The 21,105-nt window shown below is 48.8% G+C and overlaps 1 protein-coding gene across 2 annotated transcripts in view; it reads left to right on the top strand.

The window, feature by feature from the left end:
- CCM2L (CCM2 like scaffold protein) overlaps positions 1 to 20,492 on the top strand; it is a 64,459-nt gene extending 43,967 nt beyond the window's left edge. Inside the window, exons 9-10 of one of the 2 annotated variants that reach the window (XM_068261942.1) lie at positions 7,146 to 7,284; positions 18,487 to 20,492. In XM_068261942.1, coding sequence (XP_068118043.1) covers positions 7,146 to 7,284; positions 18,487 to 18,752 — 405 coding nt within the window. In that variant the 3' untranslated portion in view covers positions 18,753 to 20,492. The remainder of the gene's footprint in view (positions 1 to 7,145; positions 7,285 to 18,486) is intronic. The other variant, XM_068261943.1, reaches the window with a different exon arrangement.
- Positions 20,493 to 21,105: the final 613 nt, after the last annotated feature.

Raw genomic sequence — 21,105 nt, forward strand, 5'->3', positions numbered from 1 at the left:
ATCTGGTTGTCCTGTGTCTCGCTATACTCGCATTATTGGTGATTCTGCAGATCACCACATAATCAGGTATAGTATCTGTATTATTGGTGATACTGCAGATCACCAATAATCAGAAAATCTGTTCTTGCTGACACCAATCGTTACAGAACAGCAGACCAAACATTATGGACGCACTGCATAGTCAGGTTGAAGTCCTGACCACTGCGGTAAACAATCTTACCGGGGTGATCAATACCCAACAGACTCAGATCACTCAACTGTCTGGGACAGTACAGGTACTTCAAACGACTATTGATACAGTGCGATCCCCTTCCGTCACGGACCCAATCTGTCAGGATCTGAGAACCAGAGGGTAACCTTTTATAAAGACCTTTTTGTCAGGAGATTCACAAGCATGGGCATATAGTCTTCACACAAGGCATGAGGCATTATCCTCAGTTCAGGAGTTTTTTAAGGCCATGGCCGTTATATACGATGATCCAGATATTGCTATCACGGCTGAGAGGAAACTAAAGACTCTCAGGCAAGGTCGTAATCCAGTGGAGGTTTATGCCGCCTAATTTAGGAGGTGGGCTGTATCCGCTAGATGGGGAATGTATGCTTTATTAGACTGTTTCCTGCCAGAACTATCCGATGCAGTTTCTGATTTGATGTTAGGTCATCCTGAGCCTAAATCTCTAGACGAAGCAATTTCATTGGCGGTGCGGGTTGATCGCCGCCTTCGCTATCAAAAACAAACCCATGGCAGAAATGCTGTAAGATCTGTTCCCTACGCCTCTTCTCCACCCTCGTCACCTCAGGACGAACCAATGCAGATTGGTCAGTCTAGGTTAACACAAGTGGAGAAGAATCGCAGAAGGTCAGAAAGACTCTGTCTATACTGTGCTGAGGAGGGTCACATTGTTCAGAATTGCCCTAAAAAGTCAGGAAATGCTGCCGCCTAGGTGTAGTCGGAGGTAATACCCTACCCGTGTTTACCTCTAGATAATAAACGCTTATTCCTCCCTTGCTCCATTACCTGGGAGGGTCGGGTCACGGCCACAGAAGTATTCGTGGACTCAGGCTCTGCAGCTAATTTTATAGATTATGACTTTGTCAAAAAATTGGGGATTCCCTTACTTCCTTTAGACCATCAGATTTTGATCACAGCAGTAGATGACTCTCCATTACAGTGTAGACAGCCTCTCTCCCAGACCCCCTTATGGTTGTGTAATATAGGGGTTTTACATAAGGAGAAACTACAGTTCTTTGTCCTGCAAATGGCAATCTCCACCATAATCCTCGGTATGCCTTGGTTGCAACTACACTCCCCTCAGATCGACTGGGCTTCAGGTCAGCTACAGAGCTGGTCAGCCCATTGTCACCATCATTGTTTGGAGAAAGTTGCTGTTTGCGTCACCAAGATTCAGGTGAAAGGGGTGCCAGTGCAGTACGCAGAATTTTCTGATGTGTTTTGTCCAAAATCAGCAGAGAAACTCCAGCCACACCGGAGCTTCGACTGTCCCATAGAGTTAAGATCAGGTTGTATGCCCCCTAGAGGCCATCTCTATAATCTGTCGGGGCCAGAGAAGCTGGCTATGGAGGAATACATTAAAGAAAATTTGGCCAAGGGCTTTATCTGTCTTTCCCGGTCACCAGCAGGGGCTGGGTTCTTTTTTGTACAGAAAAGGGACGGTGGGCTTCGACCTTGTATTGGCTATCGGAGTTTAAATAAGATCACAGTGAAAAATCGCTATCCACTGCCTTTGATTGTCGATTTGTTTGCTCAGGTGACTAATGCCAGTATCTTCTCTAAGCTAGACCTACGAGGAGCATACAACCTGGTACGCATTAGGGACGGTGATGAATGGAAGACGGCATCCAACACGCCCGATGGGCACTACGAGTATCTGGTCATGCCCTTCGGGTTGTGTAATGCTCCTGTCGTCTTCCAGGAGTTAATCAATGAAGTCTTTAAGGAAGTTCTGGGAAAATTTGTGCTAGTGTATCTGGACGATATACTGATTTTCTCACCCAATCTAACCGAACATCGGAAACGTGAAGTTCGTTTTAAGAAAATTGAGGCAGAACTCGTTGTATGCGAAGTTAGAGAAATGCCTCTTTGAAGTCACTAAGGTCCCTTTTTTGGGATATATTATTTCCACTTCGGGTCTCTCCATGGATCCTGAAAAAGTCGCTGCTGTATTGGAGTGGCCTCAACCTGTAGGATTGAAGGCACTCCAAAGATTTCTTGGCTTCGCCAATTACTACAGGAAGTTCATCAAAGGGTTTTCTTCTGTAGTGTCACCCCTCACCTTACCAAGAAGGGGGCTGACACTTACCATTGGACAGTAGAGGCACAGTCTGCCTTCGCTACGTTGAAAAAATTATTTTGTTCTGCTCCCATTTTGAGACACGTGGATGTCACCTTCCCCTTCATTGTTGAGGTGGATGCTCTGCTCCCATTTTGAGACACGTGGATGTCACTTTCCCCTTCATTGTTGAGGTGGATGCATCAGAGATTGGGGTTGGGGCTGTACTGTCTCAACGCTCTGGCCTTCAAGGCAAACTACAACCCTGTGCCTACTTTTCTCGTAGGTTCTCTCCAGCCTAGAGGAACTACGATATTGGCAATAGGGAGCTCTTGGCCATTAAGTTAGCCTTTGAAGAATGGCGCCATTGGCTGGAAGGGGCAGAACATACGATCACGGTCTATACTGATCATAAAAATTTGGAGTACATCGAAGGGGCCAAATGACTTAGCCCCCGACAGGCTCGCTGGTCCTTGTTCTTTTCAAGGTTCAGGTTTGTCATCACGTATACACCGGGAAGTAAGAATGTCAAAGCAGATGCATTATCTAGGTTTTTTGAGCCCGAGACAGTTCAGCCATCAACCCCTGAGACCATCTTACCTCAAAGACTGGTGGTGGCAGCCACGGAAACCTGGGAAGACTGGGCGGTTACCCTAGGGCCTTACCAGCAAGAAATTCCAGAAGGGAAGCCCGAGGGGGTTCTGTTTGTGCCACTTCCTTTTTCGCCTACAACTCTTGCAATTGTTCCACGCCCATAAGAATGCAGGGCATCCCGGGGCTGCTCGAACTCAGGACCTACTGGCCAGATGTGTATGGTGGCCTTCGTTGCCTCTTGATTGCAAAGAGTTTGTGAGAGAGTGCTCTGTGTGTGCCAGAAATAAACCCTCTCGTCAAGCACCAGTAGGTACGCTACAACCTTTACCGGTGCCAAATGTACCATGGACCCACTTGTCTATGGACTTTGTAGGGGAACTCCCCAGGTCTGAGGGCAAGTCGGTCATCTGGGTGGTAGTTGATAGGTTCAGTAAAATGGCTCATTTTGTCCCTCTGAAAGGGACTCCCCTCGGACCAGGAATTGGCTGATCTCTTCATCCAGCACATTTTCCGGCTGCGTGGCATTCCGGAGAATGTGGTGTCAGATAGGGGAGTCCAGTTTGTGTCTAAATTCTGGAGAGCCTTTTGCCACCAGCTCGGTATGGACCTATAATTTTCATCAGGCTACCACCCACAGACCAATGGACAGACTGAAAGAGTTAATCAGTCCTTGGAGCAATTGGCAAAGGGCATTGAAGGAAATTTGGGGGCTTGTAAAAAGGAATCTGGGAATAGCCTTCCAGACGCAGAAAAAACAGGCGGATAAAAGGCGGTCTGTTGAGTGGAAGTTTTCCCCAGGAGACATGGTGTGGGTGTCTACTCGGCATCTGGCGTTAAAGCAACCATCACCTAAGTTAGGACCCAGATTTGTAGGCCCATACCCTGTGTCCAGAAAGATTAATGACGTGACATATGTGATTGATCTTCCAGCCAGCATGAGAGGTGTGAGATCATTTCATGTTTCTTTGTTGAAGCCTGCTGTACATGTGAATTCCTCTCCCCCCCCCCCCCCCCTCCCCTGTGATGATTGACGACCAACCGGAGTATGAGATCGAGAAGATTTTAGATTCTCGATTAGTGCAGAATTCTGTACAGTACCTGGTTCATTGGAAGGGGTATGGTCTGGAGGAGAGAACTTGGGTTCCGGATTGCCGCATGCATGCCAAGGATCTAAAAAAAGAGTTTCATGAGTTACACCCTGAAAAGGCGTGTAAGAAGTGTCCGGGGTCCACTCCTCAGGGGGGGGGGGGGGGGGAACTGTAATAGATAGCGGAGATGCCGCCGCAGCGGTGAGCGGCATGGCGGCTGTCTCCGCGTCTCAGCGGGCGGCTTTCGCCGCACAGTTACATGGTGGAGTTTTGCCTGGTCCGTCAGTTGCACATAGACTGAGGGCTACGCGCGCGCGCCAGGCGACAGGAACTTTATGCGAATAGAAGGGGAGTCAGCTGATCGGCCGGTCAGCTGACTTCAGCAGTGCTCCTGATTGGTTGAGTGACTGGGGCGGCACTGTGGGGCGCTCTCAGTGTATATAGGACCTGCCTGTCAGTAGCTCCTCATCTGCTGTTGCAAATGCTACGTGTTAGCGCTCAGACCTTAGTCAGATCGCAAAGTGTGCTAGAACCAGCAGGAGCTGGGGATCCACACTTAGTCAGATTCTGTTGATAGCTAAAGTACTAATTGAATTGTATTATTTGTTATGACCTTCTGCTAGCCTTGACTACTCTTCTGCTTACTGATTCTGTGCTTCTGCCTATCTGATCCTGTTGCCGACTCAGCCTGAACACTAATCTGATTTAAGCCTTGTCTTTGTACCGTATCTGTCCGTTTGTTGCCGAATCTGCTTGTCTGACTCTCCTGCCCTCACCAGTGAGCCTAGTCCCTGGTGAGGGATTCTCTGTACAGCTTAATCACCTGCTCCTCAGGTGACCAGTAGCTGCAGTACAGTCTTAATCACCTGCTCCTCATGTGACTAGTAACTACGGTACTGTCCTCATCACCTGCTCCTCAGGTGATAAGGAGTTGCAGTACAGTCTTGATCTCCTGCCCTTCAGGCCTGTTGCAGTACAGTCTGAATCACCTGCTCCACGGGTGATCAGTATACGTTGTCTTACTGTGCACCACCCGCTCCTCGGGATTACTAGTTCATCTGCATCTCCAGCTTGCTGGAGTGCTGATCCCTGTGTTCTATAGAGATATCTCCCTCTACCAGCTTCTCTGGGGGAGTTGGTATCTCTATCTGTATTACTGTTGCACCAAACACCTATCTTTACATCTGGTTGTCCTGTGTCTCGCTATACTCGCATTATTGGTGATTCTGCAGATCACCACATAATCAGGTATAGTATCTGTATTATTGGTGATACTGCAGATCACCAATAATCAGAAAATCTGTTCTTGCTGACACCAATCGTTACAGGGCCTCATGATTGCTGAAATTGTCTTGTTGGGGGTCTCATGATTGCTTAATTCGTCTTGTTGGGGGCCTCATGATTGCCAAATTTGTTTTGTTGGGGGCCTCATGATTGCTGAATTTGTCTTGTTGGGGGCCTCATGATTGCTGAATTTGTCTTGTTGGGGGTCTCATGATTGCCGAATTTGTCTTGTTGGGGGCCTCATGATTGCGGAATTTGTCTTGTTGGGGGTCACATGATTGCTAACTGCGAGACTATGGGAAAAGATGTATCATCATCATATGAGACAATAGCATTAAACCTACTTTTTTGGCTTTTTAAAACAGAAAATTAAAACTGGGAGGTTCTAAAAAAAATGAATAAATTTTTCAGGAGTAGGATGGATGAAATTGTTTATCTTCACATTTTATTTTCAACTTGCATTTTCCATAATGTTCACATAATGTTCATGTATGAGTTAAAACATTTGTATTTAGTTTAAATTGCCGTGTTCGCACTTTGCGATAGATAAGTGACTTTTGGGTTGCAGTTTGGGCACTCGGCCTCCAAAAGGTTCTCCTCCTGTGGCGCCATGGAGGCTCCTTCAATAACCTACGGGGGGTCACCTACCTATCTAACCTTTATTGCGGTCACCTACCTATCTAACCTATACTGAGGGCACTTGCCTATCTAACCCTATACTGGGGGGGGGGGGACCTACCTATCTAACCTATACTGGGGGGGGGGGGCACCTACCTATCTAACCTATACTGCAGGCACCTACCTATCTAACCTATACTGAGGGCACTTGCCTATCTAACCTATACTGGGGGGGGGGGGGGTGCACCTACGTATCTAACCTATACTGGGGGGGCTCCTACCTATCTAACCTATACTGGTGGGCCTACCTATATAACCTATACTGGGGGCACCTACCTATCTAACGTATACTGCAGGCACTTACCTAACTAACCTATACTTGGGGGAGCCTACCTATCTAGCCTATACTGGTGGCACCTATCTAACTTATACCGTGGGCACCTACCTATCTAACATATAATGCGGGCACCTACCTATCTAACCTATACTGAGGGCACCTACCTATCTAACCTATACGGGGGGGCTCTTACCTATCTAACCTATACTGGTGGCAACTATACTGGCTACCCATATTGGAGGCACCTACCTAGCTAACCTACACTGAGGGCACCTACCTATCTAACCTATACCAAAGGCAACTATATTGGCTACCTATATTGGAGGCACCCACCTAGCAAACCTATACTCTGGGCTGTACCAGGTGCACCTGCCTATCTAACCTATTCTGGAGGGAACTATACTGGCTACCTATACTGAAGGCACCGACCTGGCTAACCTATACTGGGGGCAATCATACTGGCTACCTATACTGGGGGAAGCTATAGCTGGCCTCCTATTCTAGGTGCAACTAGACCTGGCTAACCTATACTGCGGGCACCTATACCTGGCTCCACGGAGGCGCGCGGGGGTGGGGTGGGGGGAGTTGCAGCGCAATTTTTACACCCTCGCCCTGGGTGCAATTTAGCCTAGAAACTGCCCTGCCCAGCATTCCAGAACAGGAAAGGGGATTGGCTTACAATCATGTGATCACTTTTTAAGTATCAAAAATAAAATATTTATACCTCTCTTTTAAAACAACTACTATTACTGTTATATCTTGCATAGGTGGAAAGTTAATAAATTCCTTGGGCTTTTTGTTCTGGACGTTCGGGGAAAATCAGAGCATCCTTGCAGAGCCTAAAGGGATTCGTAGCTCTTCAGTTATAGCAGAACAAAGGCCCCTCCGATCGCCTCTGTAAGCTGATCTCACCTCTAAACTTTATGTTTGTAGATGCGAAACAAGCTGGCCCCAACGGAGATCTATCGCTTTGCTTGTCTCCTTCGTGAGTACCGTCTCGGGATGGATGTGAAGGATTACTGCCGGGAACTGCTGCAGCTCTATGGAGAGAACAGAAAATTTCTTCTGCTCGGTATGACTCACAGCCATAACAACCGACTGGGGGAAAGAAGAGTTAGCAGTGGACTGTAAAGGGAATTTCATGGCTGGATATTGATTATGTTTTTAGTAGATGGGCACTAGCAGAGCTAGATACATGGATCTAAGATGACCTGTCTGGGCGAACGTCGGACAGACAGGGGAGTGGGGGCACCTGTTATAAGGAGGACATATGCCGGCCCATGTTGCAGAGGGGATACAGGGTGTTATGAAAGTGCTTAAAACTGGGGGAATAAAATGGCAGAGCTTTTTATAAGGGGGACATTATTGTTTATATTGTGTGTTTGGGTGAGGGAGCAATACATTTGTGCTTGTTTAGGGTGAGACATGTCTTCTGCATTTGTCATAGAGGAGACATAATGGCTGCACTTGTTATGGAGGGGGACATAATGGCTGCACTTGTAATGGAGGGAGACATAATGGCTTCACTTGTTATGCAGGGGGATATACTGGCTGCACTTGTTATGGAGGGGGACATAATGGCTGCACTTGTTATGGAGTGGGGGACATAATGGTTGCACTTGTTATGGAGGGGGACATACTGGCTGCACTTGTTATGGAGGGGGACATAATGGCTGTACTTGTTATGGAGGGGGGGGAGGAGGCATACTAGCTGCACTTGTTATGAAGGGCAACATAATGGTTGCACTTGTTATGGAGGGGGGTTATAATGGCTGCACTTTTTATGGAGGGGGGACATAATGGCTGCACTTGTTATGGAGGGAGACATACTAGCTGCACTTGTTATGGAGGGGGACATACTAGCTGCACTTGTTATGGAGGTGGGGGGGACATAGTGGCTGCACTTGATATGGAGGAGGATATAATGGCAGAACTTGTTATGGATGGGGACATAATAGCAGGACTTGTTATGAAGGGGGGTTATAAGGGCTGCACTTTTATGGAGTGGGGGACATAATGGCTGTACTTGTTATGGAGGAGGACATAATGGCTGCACTTGTTATGGAGAGGGATATTCTGGCTGCACTTGTTATGGAGGGGGACCTAGTGGCTGCACTTGTTATGGAGGGGGGCATAATGGCTGCACTTGTTATGGAGGGGGATATTCTGGCTGTACTTGTTATGGAGGGGGACATAATGTCTGCACTTGTTATGGAGGGGGTCAGGGGGACATAATGGCTGCACTTGTTATGGAGGGGAGACATAATGGCTGCACTTGTTATGGAGGGGGACATAATGGCTGCACTTGTTATGGAGGGGGACATAATGGCTGCACTTGTTATGGAGGGGGTCATAATGGCTGCACTTGTTATGGAGGGGGGTATTCTGGCTGCACTTGTTATGGAGGGGGGTATTCTGGCTGCACTTGTTATGGAGGGGGACATAATGGCTGCACTTGTTATGGAGTGGGGGACATAAAGGATGCACTTGTTATGGAGGGGGACATAATAGCTGCGCTTGTTATTTGGGGGAAGGTGACATAATGGCTGCACTTGTTATGGAGGGGGGCATAATGGCTGCACTTGTTATGGAGGGGGATATTCTGGCTGCACTTGTTATATAGGGGGATATTCTGGCTGCACTTGTTATGGAGTGGGGGACATAATGGTTGCACTTGTTATGGAGGGAGACATACTGACTGCACTTGTTATGGAGGGGGACATAATGGCTGCACTTGTTATGGAGGTGGGGGGGGGGGAGGCATACTAGCTGCACTTGTTATGAAGGGCAACATAATGGTTGCACTTGTTATGGAGGGGGTTATAATGGCTGCACTTGTTATGGAGGGGGATATTCTGGCTGCACTTGTTATGGAGGGGGACATAATGGCTGCACTTGTTATGGAGGGAGACATAACGGCTGCACTTGTTGTGGAGGGGGACATAATAGCTGCACTTGTTATGGAGTGGGGGACATAATGGCTGCACTTGTTATGGAGTGGGGGACATAATGGCTGCACTTGTTATGGAGGGGGACATAATGGCTGCACTTGTTATGGAGGGGGAATGTAACGATCGGTGAAGCACAGAGAGGATCTGATTACCGGTGATCTGCAGTATCACTGGGAATACAGAAGTATACCAGATTATAAGTGATCTGCAGTATCACTGATAATCCGATATACAAGCTAACCTCTGTTCACCTGAGTAGAGTGTAGTGTTTGGTGTAACAGTAATACTTAGAGGACAAGGCCTCAGTGCAGCGAGGAGTACTGCACAGATTCCTTCCGCAGACCTGAGCTCTCCAAGACGGGAGGAGTCAGACTGACAGTAGGAAGGATAGTCTGAAAGTGACACTCAGGAGGAAGGGTCACTAACAGAGCGAGGAACCGCCTCTAACGGTAAGGTCGGTTCTCGAGGTCGGACAAGCCAGGTAGTACACACAAGGACAGATACAGTACAATATCAGAAAGCAAAGGCGGAGTCTAAGTACAGGCAGGGTTCGGCAACGGGGAATCAGATATAACGAGGTACAGAATCAGGAGGCAGAAGCGGAGTCTAGGTACAAGCTGGGGTTCGGCAACAGAGTATCAGAAGTATCGAGGTACAAGATCAGAGTTCAAGGGGATAGTCAAGGCAGGCAAAGGTCATAACAGATAATCACAATCAAACTAGTACTTTAGCTATCAACAGAATCTAGCTAAGTGTAGGATTACAGCTCCAGCTGGTCCCGGCACACTTGCGGATCTAACTACGGATCTGGGTGCTCCCACATATGTGATCGCAACGTCAGACAAAGAGCAAGTGAACAGCCAGCAGTATATATACTCAAGGACCTTTCCAGGACCTCCCTAATTGCTGGACCAATGAGAGTTGTGGAAAATGTCAGCTGACCAGCCTGGTCAGCTGACTCACTTCTGGCTGTTATTTAAACTCAGCCTCTGTGCGCGCGCGCGTGTCACTCTGAATCTTGGTGGACTATCAGTCCCAGCCACACCAGTACTGTCTTGCAATGTATCTTGTGAACCGCTTGCGGGGGCCGCCTCCAATGCGGATTCCGCCGTTCCAAATGCGGATTCCGCCGTTCCAAATGCGGATTCTGCCGCTCTGCCTAAGCGGCATGCGGCGGTTTTTCCGCGTTGTGACGCCCTGCTGGACGCGGAAACAGCCGCCTCACTTTGAGAGACGGCGGCTTTTCCGCGTTTCCTCACAGTACCCCCCCCCATGAGAAGTGGACTCCGGACAACTCCCACCAGGTTTCTCGGGATGTAAGGCATGAAATTCCCTCCTTAATTCGTCTGCATGCATGCGCGTCCCCGGTACCCATTGCCTCTCCTCAATGCCGTACCCTTTCCAGTGTACGAGATATTGTACCGAGTTTTGTACAGTGCGTGAATCTAGAATCTTTTCCACCTCATATTCGGGTTGAGCATCTACCAACACAGGAGGAGGAGGAGTGGGACCCACCTGGACTGCTGGTTTAAGAAGGGATACGTGGAAGGACCTTACCCCCCGCATGCTAGTGGGAAGATCGACAGTATAAGTAACATCGTTGATTTTCTTGGTTACCGGGAATGGACCCACAAACCTGGGACCAAGCTTATTAGAAGGTTGTCTTAGGGTCAAGTGACGTGTGGACACCCAGACCAAGTCTCCTGGTCGGAACCTCCACTCCAACGAACGTCTCTTGTCGGCCAGGACCTTCTTACTCAGAAAAGCCTTCTCCAGGTTACTTCTTACTGTCCCCCAAAGGTCCTTAAATTACCTTTGCCAGGCCTCCAGGGCTGGGAACGGAGTGGAGGCTATAGGTAATGGGGAAAATTTGGGTGATCTCCCCGTCACTACCTGAAAAGGGGACAATCCGGAGGACGAGTTTTTTAAATTATTTTGGGCAAATTCCGCGAAGGGCAGAAATCTGACCCAATCGTCTTGCGCCTCTGCCACATAACACCTTAAAAACTGCTCTAAAGACAGATTTATCCTCTCCGTCTGGCCATTGGTTTGTGGGTGATAGCCAGACGAGAAAGACAGCTTTATGCCCATGAGCTGGCAAAAAGCTTTCCAAAATCGTGAGACAAATTGGACTCCCCTGTCTGAGACTATGTCTTCGGGAATGCCGTGCAATCGGAAGACATGAGTGATGAACAACTCGGCCAGTTCCTGAGCCGAGGGGAGTCCTTTCAAAGGCACAAAATGGGCCATTTTGCTAAAACGGTCGACCACCACCCAAATGACCGCCATACCCTCAGACCTGGGCAGCTCACCCACAAAATCCATGGACAAGTGGGTCCACGGCTCACTCGGGGTGGGCAAAGGCTGCAAGGTACCGACAGGTGCCAGCCGGGAGGGTTTACTCTTGGCACATATCACACACTCCTTCACGTATTCCTTGCAATCCGCTGCCAAGGAAGGCCACCAGGCGCATCTGGCTACCAAATCCTGTGTTCTAGATGCCCCAGGATGCCCTGCATTCTTATGCGCATGGAACATCTCTAGAACCTGGAGGCGAAACGGCAGAGGAACGAACAGAACCCGTGCGGGCTTCCCTTCCGGGATGTCCTGCTGAAAGGGAATCAACGTCTCCCTCCAATCCTCCCAAGTTTCAGTGGCTGCCAATATCAACCTCTGGGGAATAATGGTCTCTGGAATGGAGGGCTGTGCTGTCTCTGACTCAAAGCATCTGGATAAAGCATCCGCCTTAACATTCTTGCTCCCCGGGGTGTACGTAATAATGAAAGTGAACCTGGAGAAGAATAACGACCATCGAGCCTGACGAGGGCTCAACCTCTTAGCCCCCTCGATGTATTCTAAGTTTTTGTGATCCGTGTAAACCGTGATGGTATGCTCAGCTCCCTCTAACCAATGTCGCCATTCCTTCGAAAGCTAATTTAATGGCCAGGAGCTCCCTGTTGCCAATATCGTAATTCCTCTCTGCAGGGGAGAACCTGCGAGAGAAGTAAGCACACGGGTGCATTCTACCCTGCAAGCCTGACCACTGAGACAGCACAGCCCCCACCCCAACCTCCGAGGCATCCACCTCCACAATGAACGGGAAAGACGTATCCACATGTCTGAGGATGGGTGCTGAACAGAATAGGCCCTTCAGGGTGGCAAAAGCATGTAAAGCCTCAGGAGACCAGTGAGTGGTATCTGCCCCTTTTTTAGTGAGACTGGTAAGGGGAGAAATGACCGTGGAGTACCCCTTTATAAACCTTCTATAATAATTGGCAAAGCCAAGAAAGCGCTGAAGGGACTTCAACCCAACCGGTTGCGGCCACTCCAGCACAGCGGAGACCTTGGCAGGATCCATAGACAGGCCCGTGGTGGAAATTATGTACCCCGAGAAAGCGACAGATGTTACTTCAAAGATGCATTTTTCAAGCTTTGCGTATAAAGAGTTCTGCCTTAACTGATTCAAAACAAACCTCACATGGTTTCTATGTTCAGAGAGGTTGTTGGAGAAGATAAGGATATCATCTAGATAGACTAGAACAAATCTCCCCAACACCTCCCTGAATACCTCGTTAATGAGTTCCTGGAAAACGGCCGGAGCATTACATAGCCCGAAGGGCATCACCAGGTACTCATAATGCCCGTCTGGTGTATTAAAGGCCGTCTTCCACTCATCGCCCTTTCTTATGCGTATCAGGTTGTACGCGCCCCGCAAATCTAGCTTAGAAAAGATCTTAGCGTCTGTAATCTGTGTGAACAAATCGTCTATCAGTGGCAGCGGATAGCGATTTTTTTACTGTAATTTTGTTAAGGCCGCGATAGTCGATGCAGGGTCGCAGACCTCCGTCTTTCTTTTTAACAAAAAAGAAACCTGCTCCAGCAGGTGACCAGGACGGGCGAATGAAACCCTTGGCCAAATTTTCACGGATGTAATCCTGCATGGCTAATTTTTCGGGCCCCGACAGATTGTACAAATGACCCCGGGGAGGTACACAACCTGAACGGAGGTCAATGGGACAATCGAAAGGGCGATGTGGGGGCAACTTGTCTGCTGCCTTGGGACAGAACACGTCGGAATACTCAGAGTACTAGTCTGGTACCCCCCCCACCTGAATTCTGGTTTGCCCCAGGATCAACCTTCCCAAACACCGCTGAAAACAACGAGGTGACCAAGTAGTTAACTGACCCGTGGCCCAGTCTATTTGAGGTGAATGGACTTGCAACCACGGCATGCCTAGGATAATAGTGGAGGTTGACATGTGCAATGCAAAAAATGATAATTGTTCCCCATGCAGTACCCCTATGGTGACCTTCACCTCCGGAGTCTGAGACAGAGCACGATTCCGTTGCAGAGGGGAATCGTCTACTGCCGTGACCTGAATAGGGGGTTTCACAGGAGTGAGAGGAATACCCAACTCCTGAGCAAACTCAAAGTTCATAAAATTGGCCGCTGAGCCTGAGTCAATGAAAGCCTCAGTGGCCACAGACTTATTCTCCCATGTAATCGTACAGGGGAGCAGTAATTTCTTTTCTTTAAGGGGTGAAAATGGTGTGCCTAGGGTGTCACCCCCCACTACTCCTAGGCAAACTCGTTTCCCGACTTGTTCGGGCAGTTTCGCACCCTATGCCCTGCTTCTGCACAGTATAGGCACAGTTGTTCCGTCATTCTCCGCCTGCGCTCCATCTGGGTCAGTTTCGACCGACCAATCTGCATTGGTTCGGGTGGAGGCAAGGCCAGAGAGGGTGAGACAGACGGAGATGGCGTTACTAGGGGTGCAGCGGAGGAAGCCGCATAAGATGTCACCCTGACACGGTGACTGCCCCGAATCTGCCTCTGATGGCGTAATCGACAGTCGACTCGAATGGCCGATGTGATGGCCTCATCGACTGTCTTGGGCTCGGGTAAGGTTAACATTAGATCAGAGACAACCCAGACAAGAAGTAATCCATCAGGGCAAAATTGTCAAATCTGGCGGTGACTGACCATCTACGAAATTCTGCCGAGTAATCCTCGACTGAGCCTCTGCCTTGTCGCAAAAGTTTGAGCTTCCGCTCAGAGGTTGCCGCAAGGTCAGGGTCGTCGTATATCACTGCCATGGCCCTAAAAAACTCCTCTACCGAGGTCAGAGCTGTATCTGTGGGAGGCAGATTGTATGCCCAGGTCTGGGAATCACCAGTTAACAATGTTTTAATAAAAATAACCCGTTGGGTCTCAGTCCCCGAGGATCGGGGTCTCAACTCGAAGTAAGATAACACTCTACTCTTAAAATTCCGGAAGTCAGACTTGTGCCGGAAAATTTGTCTGGTACGGGCATCCGTATGTCATCACTAGGAGGGGATCGCACCGAATCGACTGACGTCTGAAGGGTTCGCACAGAGCCTGTTAGGGCATCAATCAAAGCTTTGTGCTGACCCAGTGCTTGATGGATGGTATCCACCGAAGTGGCAAGCACAGTCAGAGGGTCAGCGCGTGCGTCCATCGGTATTTTGGTCTGGCGTTCAGTAACGATCGGTGAAGCACAGAGAGGATCTGATTACCGGTGATCTGCAGTATCACTGGGAATACAGAAGTATACCAGATTATAAGTGATCTGCAGTATCACTGATAATCCGATATACAAGCTAACCTCTGTTCACCTGAGTAGAGTGTAGTGTTTGGTGTAACAGTAATACTTAGAGGACAAGGCCTCAGTGCAGCGAGGAGTACTGCATAGATTCCTTCCGCAGACCTGAGCTCTCCAAGATGGGAGGAGTCAGACTGACAGTGGGAAGGATAGTCTGAAAGTGACACTCAGGAGGAAGGGTCACTAACAGAGCGAGGAACCGCCTCTAACGGTAAGGCCGGTTCTCGAGGTCGGACAAGCCAGGTAGTACACACACGGACAGATACAGTACAATATCAGAAAGCAAAGGCGGAGTCTAAGTACAGGCAGGGTTCGGCAATGGGGAATCAGATATAACGAGGTACAGAATCAGGAGGCAGAAGCGGAGTCTAGGTACAAGCTGGGGTTCGGCAACAGAGTATCAGAAGTATCGAGGTACAAGATCAGAGTTCAAGGGGATAGTCAAGGCAGGCAAAGGTCATAACAGATAATCACAATCAAACTAGTACTTTAGCTATCAACAGAATCTAGCTAAGTGTAGGATTACAGCTCCAGCTGGTCCCGGCACACTTGCGGATCTAACTACAGATCTGGGTGCTCCCACATATGTGATCGCAACGCCAGACAAAGAGCAAGTGAACAGCCAGCAGTATATATACTCAAGGACCTTTCCAGGACCTCCCTAATTGCTGGACCAATGAGAGTTGTGGAAAATGTCAGCTGACCAGCCTGGTCAGCTGACTCACTTCTGGCTGTTATTTAAACTCAGCCTCTGTGCGCGCGCACGTGTCACTCTGAATCTTGGTGGACTATCAGTCCCAGCCACACTAGTACTGTCTTGCAATGTATCTTGTGAACCGCTTGCGGGGGCCGCCTCCAATGCGGATTCCGCCGTTCCAAATGCGGATTCCGCCATTCCCAATGCGGATTCCGCCGCTCTGCCTAAGCGGCATGCGGCGGTTTTTCCGCGTTGTGACGCCCTGCTGGACGCGGAAACAGCCGTCTCACTTTGAGAGACGGCGGCTTTTCCGCGTTTCCTCCCAGGGAAATAATAGTTGCACTTGTTATGGAGGGGGACATACTGGCTGCACTTGTTATGGAGGGGGACATAATGGCTGCACTTGTTATGGAGGGGGACATAATAGCTGCACTTGTTATTGGGGGAAAGGTGACATAATGGCTGCACATGTTATGGAGGGGAACATAATGGTTGCACTTGTTATGGAGGGTGACATAATGGCTGTACTTGTTATAGAGGGGGACATACTGGCTGCACTTGTTATGGAGGGCGGGGGGGCATACTAGCTGCACTTGTTATGGAGGGTGACATAATGGTTGCACTTGTTATGGGGGGGGGGGGGTTATAATGGCTGCACTTTTTATGGAGGGGGGGACATAACGGCTGCACTTGTTATGGAGGGGGACATACTAGCTGAACTTGTTATGGAGGGGGACATACTGGCTGCACTTATTATGGAGGGGGACATAATGGCTGCACTTGATATGAAGGAGGATATAATGGCAGAACTTGTTATGGAGGAGGACATAATGGCTGTACTTGTTATGGATAGAGACATAATGACTGCAATTTTGGAGGGGTACATAATGACTGCACTTGTTATGGAGGGGACATAATGGCTGCACTTGTGATAGGAGGAGCATAATGCCTGCATTTGTTATAAAGGTAACATGATGGAGGTGCATGTTCATTGTGAGGACGCTTACTGTGGAAGCACACTGTACTAGGAACAGGAATAATCCGGGGATATAACCAGCAGGGGGTTGAAGGAGCATGGTGCGTCTTGTTTTGGGCACCATGGTGGGCAGAAATGGATGTACACTGCCCTGGGCACAGCCAAATACAAGCTTGTCACATGTTTTCAGCATATCATCTGCTCTTGGCGTGGTTGTCATTGCTCATAGCTTGCTTGTTTTTCTTTATATGGCAGCCTAGTTCTAGCTATGCCCACTTGGCTCGATCTTGTGAGGTGAGTATGTATAATGCTGGGAATACACGGCTCGATTCAGAGCCATTTAGATGGCTCGATAGATAATTTCCGACATGTCCGATCTCCCGCTCGATCGTTTCCTTGCTCGAATCTGCATGGAGGACAATGGGAAAAGATAAGAAAAATGAACGGAAGATAAGAGAATCGCCTGCAGAATCGAGAGTGGAAAACGATCAGGGGTGGAATCGAGCGGCAAAATAGAGCTGTGTATGCCCAGCATAAGAAAGATGGCTGCACATGTGTCAAGGTTAGAATTACAGGCTAAGTTTATGGTCAGAGTAGAGGTGTCCATCATTGGTACAATTTTTCATATAATCGACTGATTGATCGGATCGAGCATAATTAGTAGTACCAATCGGCCATGAACAATCGGTTTACGATCATTCCTTCAATCTGTTTCTTGTATCGATTCCACTGGGCACAATTGGATTAATTGTACGTTCCTTCCCGCTTGTAGGCTCCAATTATTGTTTCTGTCGGATCGCAGTGATCTGATTGGCCGGTCTATTGTTTGGAGGATTGTAACATTATTTAGCACACTTTGTGTTCACTTTTAAGAGAGGTTATCACTAGAATACTAAGAATGGGCTGGGTGGTTACAGTCGGATTAGGTCAGTTGGGCACGGGGATTAGCAGGTTTGTAATAGATGCCTATGGTACATATCGGTAATTGGGTGCCCAGGCGGTGAGTTGGGCATCTGGTACTATCAGATGTCGTATCAGGTTAGATTACCTGATTGTCTATTTTGTAGGTTATGTTCAATTAAATATCTCTGGCACTTTAAAGTGAACCTTAATTGAGGACGACAAAAGAGTTTAATTTACCTGGGGCTTCTACCGACTCCCTGCACCCACGCCGGGACAAACCGACCCTCCAGTCCCCCGCAGCAAGCCAGTTTAGTTCCTGGCGACTGGCCATTCGGCAGCCACTTCGGCAGCCACTGCGCCTGAACAGCCCTAGCCACGTGCGTCCTCAATCACGCTCCCGTCGCCGTCCTGCGCATGCGCAATATGAGATTTTCTCATACTGCACATGCACAGGACGTTCCCAGCAACAGGAGCATGATCGAGGGCGCACGGGAGACCGGAGGATCATTTTGTCCTGCCATAGGCACATGACATCTGCAGGGGGCCAGTAGAAGCCCCAGGTAAGTTAGGCCTCTTTTCCACAAGCAGTTGAACTGTGTCCTCAGCGAACAGTTAATCTCTCAAACTCTTACAACTGCTTGCTGCTGCCTGGTAACTGCTTACTGTTGCCTGGTAACTGCTTGCTGAGCACATAGTTCAGGAAAGAGGCCTAAAGCTGATGCCCAGGTCTAAAAATACCATCTAATTGTTCAGTACAATCGGAGTGACAAGCTGTTTTCACTTCTTTTTGTGTAAAACAGACTTTGACACCTTCATGTCTTGACATTTTTGATCGCATTAATGGAATCTCCAAAGTACTAGGTTTGAGTTTCTCTGGGTTCGACTTCTGCTTTGTCTGCAAGGGGGAAGGACACAGACTGATGAGTGCGGACTATAGCACAGGAAGTCTGTGATGCAGGAAGTGGCCACTGGCCAGTGTCTGGTTTCCTGGTGGAGTATTTGACCAGGGAATGTTTTGATATCTGGAAATGAAGAGTGATGGCATGAGGTTGGTTGGCTTGTAGGACATCTCTGTTTTCAGGCCTCCAGAAGCTTAATGTGTTATTCGCCTCCTCTGTTGCAGGCCTCAGGCCCTTCATTCCCGACATGGACATCGGCTACTTTGAAGGCTTCCTGGAGAGCATCGGAATACGTGATGGAGGGATCCTCACGGACAGTTTTGGGCGAATCAAGCGCAGTATGAGCAACACGTCGGCCTCAGCGGTGCGGAATTACGACAGCTGCACCCCCTCCAGCTCCTTCAACCGCATGATCACCGACATTACCCACAACATTGAAGCTCTGGCCAGGGACAATGACGAGGATGAAGATGACGATGATTTCCTATAATTACTAGGGTGATGATAGCTTAGTACAGATGGACTATTTTTTGCTAGGAATTGGCATTAGGTATCTGTTCTCCACTCAGCAACCAATCCTATGAAAGCCTGAGATCCCCCACCACTATTCAAGGGAACCTGAAGTGAGAAGAATATGGAGGCTGCCATATTTACTATTTAACAGTATTCGTTGCCTGGCTGTCCTGCTGATCCTCTGCTTCTTATTCTTTTAGGCACATTCCCTAAACAATCATGGAGCAGAGCAGGTGTTTCTGTCAAAAATCTGACAAGATTAGCCACATGCTTGTTTCTGGTGTGATTCAGATACTACTGATGCTAAAAAGGATCAGCAGGACTGCCAGGCAACTGGTATTGTGTAAAAGGAAAGAAGTATGGCAGCCTCCTTATACCTCTCACTTCAGGTTCCCTTTAAAGCTAGAGCATTATACCCTTACTTTAGTTTTCATACTTGATGCAGTTGTGCCAGATAGAATCACTTTGGAAAAGACAGTGGTATGACCCAGATACCTGCTGTATGGAGCCAAGTGGGAGTTTCTTTCTCTGTGCAAAGTTATCACCGAACTCCTCCCACTGTTCCTTCCTGTAGATCGGTTATCTCACACAGGAAGAGAATGGCTGCTGCCTCCCCCCTTTAGTTCCTTTCTGTGGGCAGGGTCACTTCTGTGTTCAAAGGAAGAGACTGGCTGTTGCCCTCTCTCAGCTCCTCCTTCTATTCTGTCCTGTGGGCGGGGCTACCTCTGTTCACAGGAAGAGACTGACTGCCGGCCCCCTCCCAGCTTCTCCCTCTATTCCTTCCTGTGGGCGAGGTAACCTCTATGTTCACAGATAGAGAGTGGGTGTCAGCTAAGAGACTGAAGTCAGTTACACACAATGGAAATTACAGGTAGACCCAAGTTAATGAACGAGATGGGGACTGTAGGTTCGTTCTTAACCTGAATCTGTTCTTAAGTTGAAATACTGTCCCATATCTGTCCCCAGTACCTTTTCTATGCCCCCCAGTGCCTCCAGCGTCTTCCCCTGTGTGACCTCTGTTCCCCCATGCCTTCAGTGTCCTCCTCTGTCCGCTGTACCTCCTTTATGCCTCCCATGCCTCCAGTGTCCCCCTCTGTCCCCTGTACCTCCTCTATGCCCTCCTGTGCATCCAATGTCCCCCTCTGTGTCACCTCTGTTCCCCCATGCCTTCAGTGTCCCCCTCTGTCCTCTATGCCCCCCTGTGCCTCCAGCGTCTTCCCCTGTGTGACCTCTGTTCCCCCATGCCTTCAGTGTCCTCCTCTGTCCGCTGTACCTCCTTTATGCCTCCCATGCCTCCAGTGTCCCCCTCTGTCCCCTGTACCTCCTCTATGCCCTCCTGTGCATCCAATGTCCCCCTCTGTGTCACCTCTGTTCCCCCATGCCTTCAGTGTCCCCCTCTGTCCTCTATGCCCCCCTGTGCATTCAATGTCCCCCTCTGTGTCACCTCTGTTCCCTCATGCCTTCAGTGTCCCCTGTACCTCCTCTATGCCCTCCTGTGTGTCACCTCTGTTTCTCTGTGCCATAAGTGTCCCCCTCTGTCCCCTGTACCTTCTCTATGCCTCCAGTGTCCCCCTGTGCCCTCAGTGTCCCCCTCTGTCCCCTGTACCTCCTATATGCCCCCTGTGCCATCAGTGTTCAGCAGTAAAATTTTATTTTATCTGCTTAAAAAACATTTTTGCCTTTGAATTTTTTAAATTTATTTTCTCAGAAACTACAAGGTCTTTCTGAATTAGTTTTTTCACTTGTTCCCATGGAAACAAAGTTCACATTTTAAGGCCAGTCGTAAGTCTGGCGTTCACAAGTCAGCAACTTTTGTGCAATTCCTGAACCAGAATTATCCTTGAAAATGAGATCTTCATATTGTAATCTAGAATGAAACAAGTGTGACACCTTCATGGGTCCCAGAGCTCCTAAACTACATCTCTGACAATACCAGTTGCCTGGCTGTCCTGTTGATCCTTAATACTTTTAGAGCCCGTTTCCACTATCCACCGCGCGCGGCTGGGAGACTTCCGGGTCTGCGGGAACGCAGACGAATCCCAGAAGCCGTGCCATGCACGGCTATGGAATTCTCTGCCTCCCGTGCAAAAACTGGACAATGCTGGCCGAATTGCTAGGGCAAGCAATTCGTCCGGCGGCGCCATTATTTCCTATGGCAGAGTTTCCCAAAGCGATTTGCCTGCGGGGAAACTCTGCGGATTCGGCCCGGTTTCCGCACTAGTGGAAACGGGCCCTAAAGGACAACTGAAGGGGGAGGGATATGGACGCTGCCATATTTATTTCCTTTTAAAATGGACCTGAACTCTTGCATTGGACAGAAGGAAAACAAA

The sequence above is a fragment of the Hyperolius riggenbachi genome, chromosome 12 (genome assembly GCF_040937935.1).
Source record: "Hyperolius riggenbachi isolate aHypRig1 chromosome 12, aHypRig1.pri, whole genome shotgun sequence".
NCBI lineage: Eukaryota > Metazoa > Chordata > Amphibia > Anura > Hyperoliidae > Hyperolius > Hyperolius riggenbachi.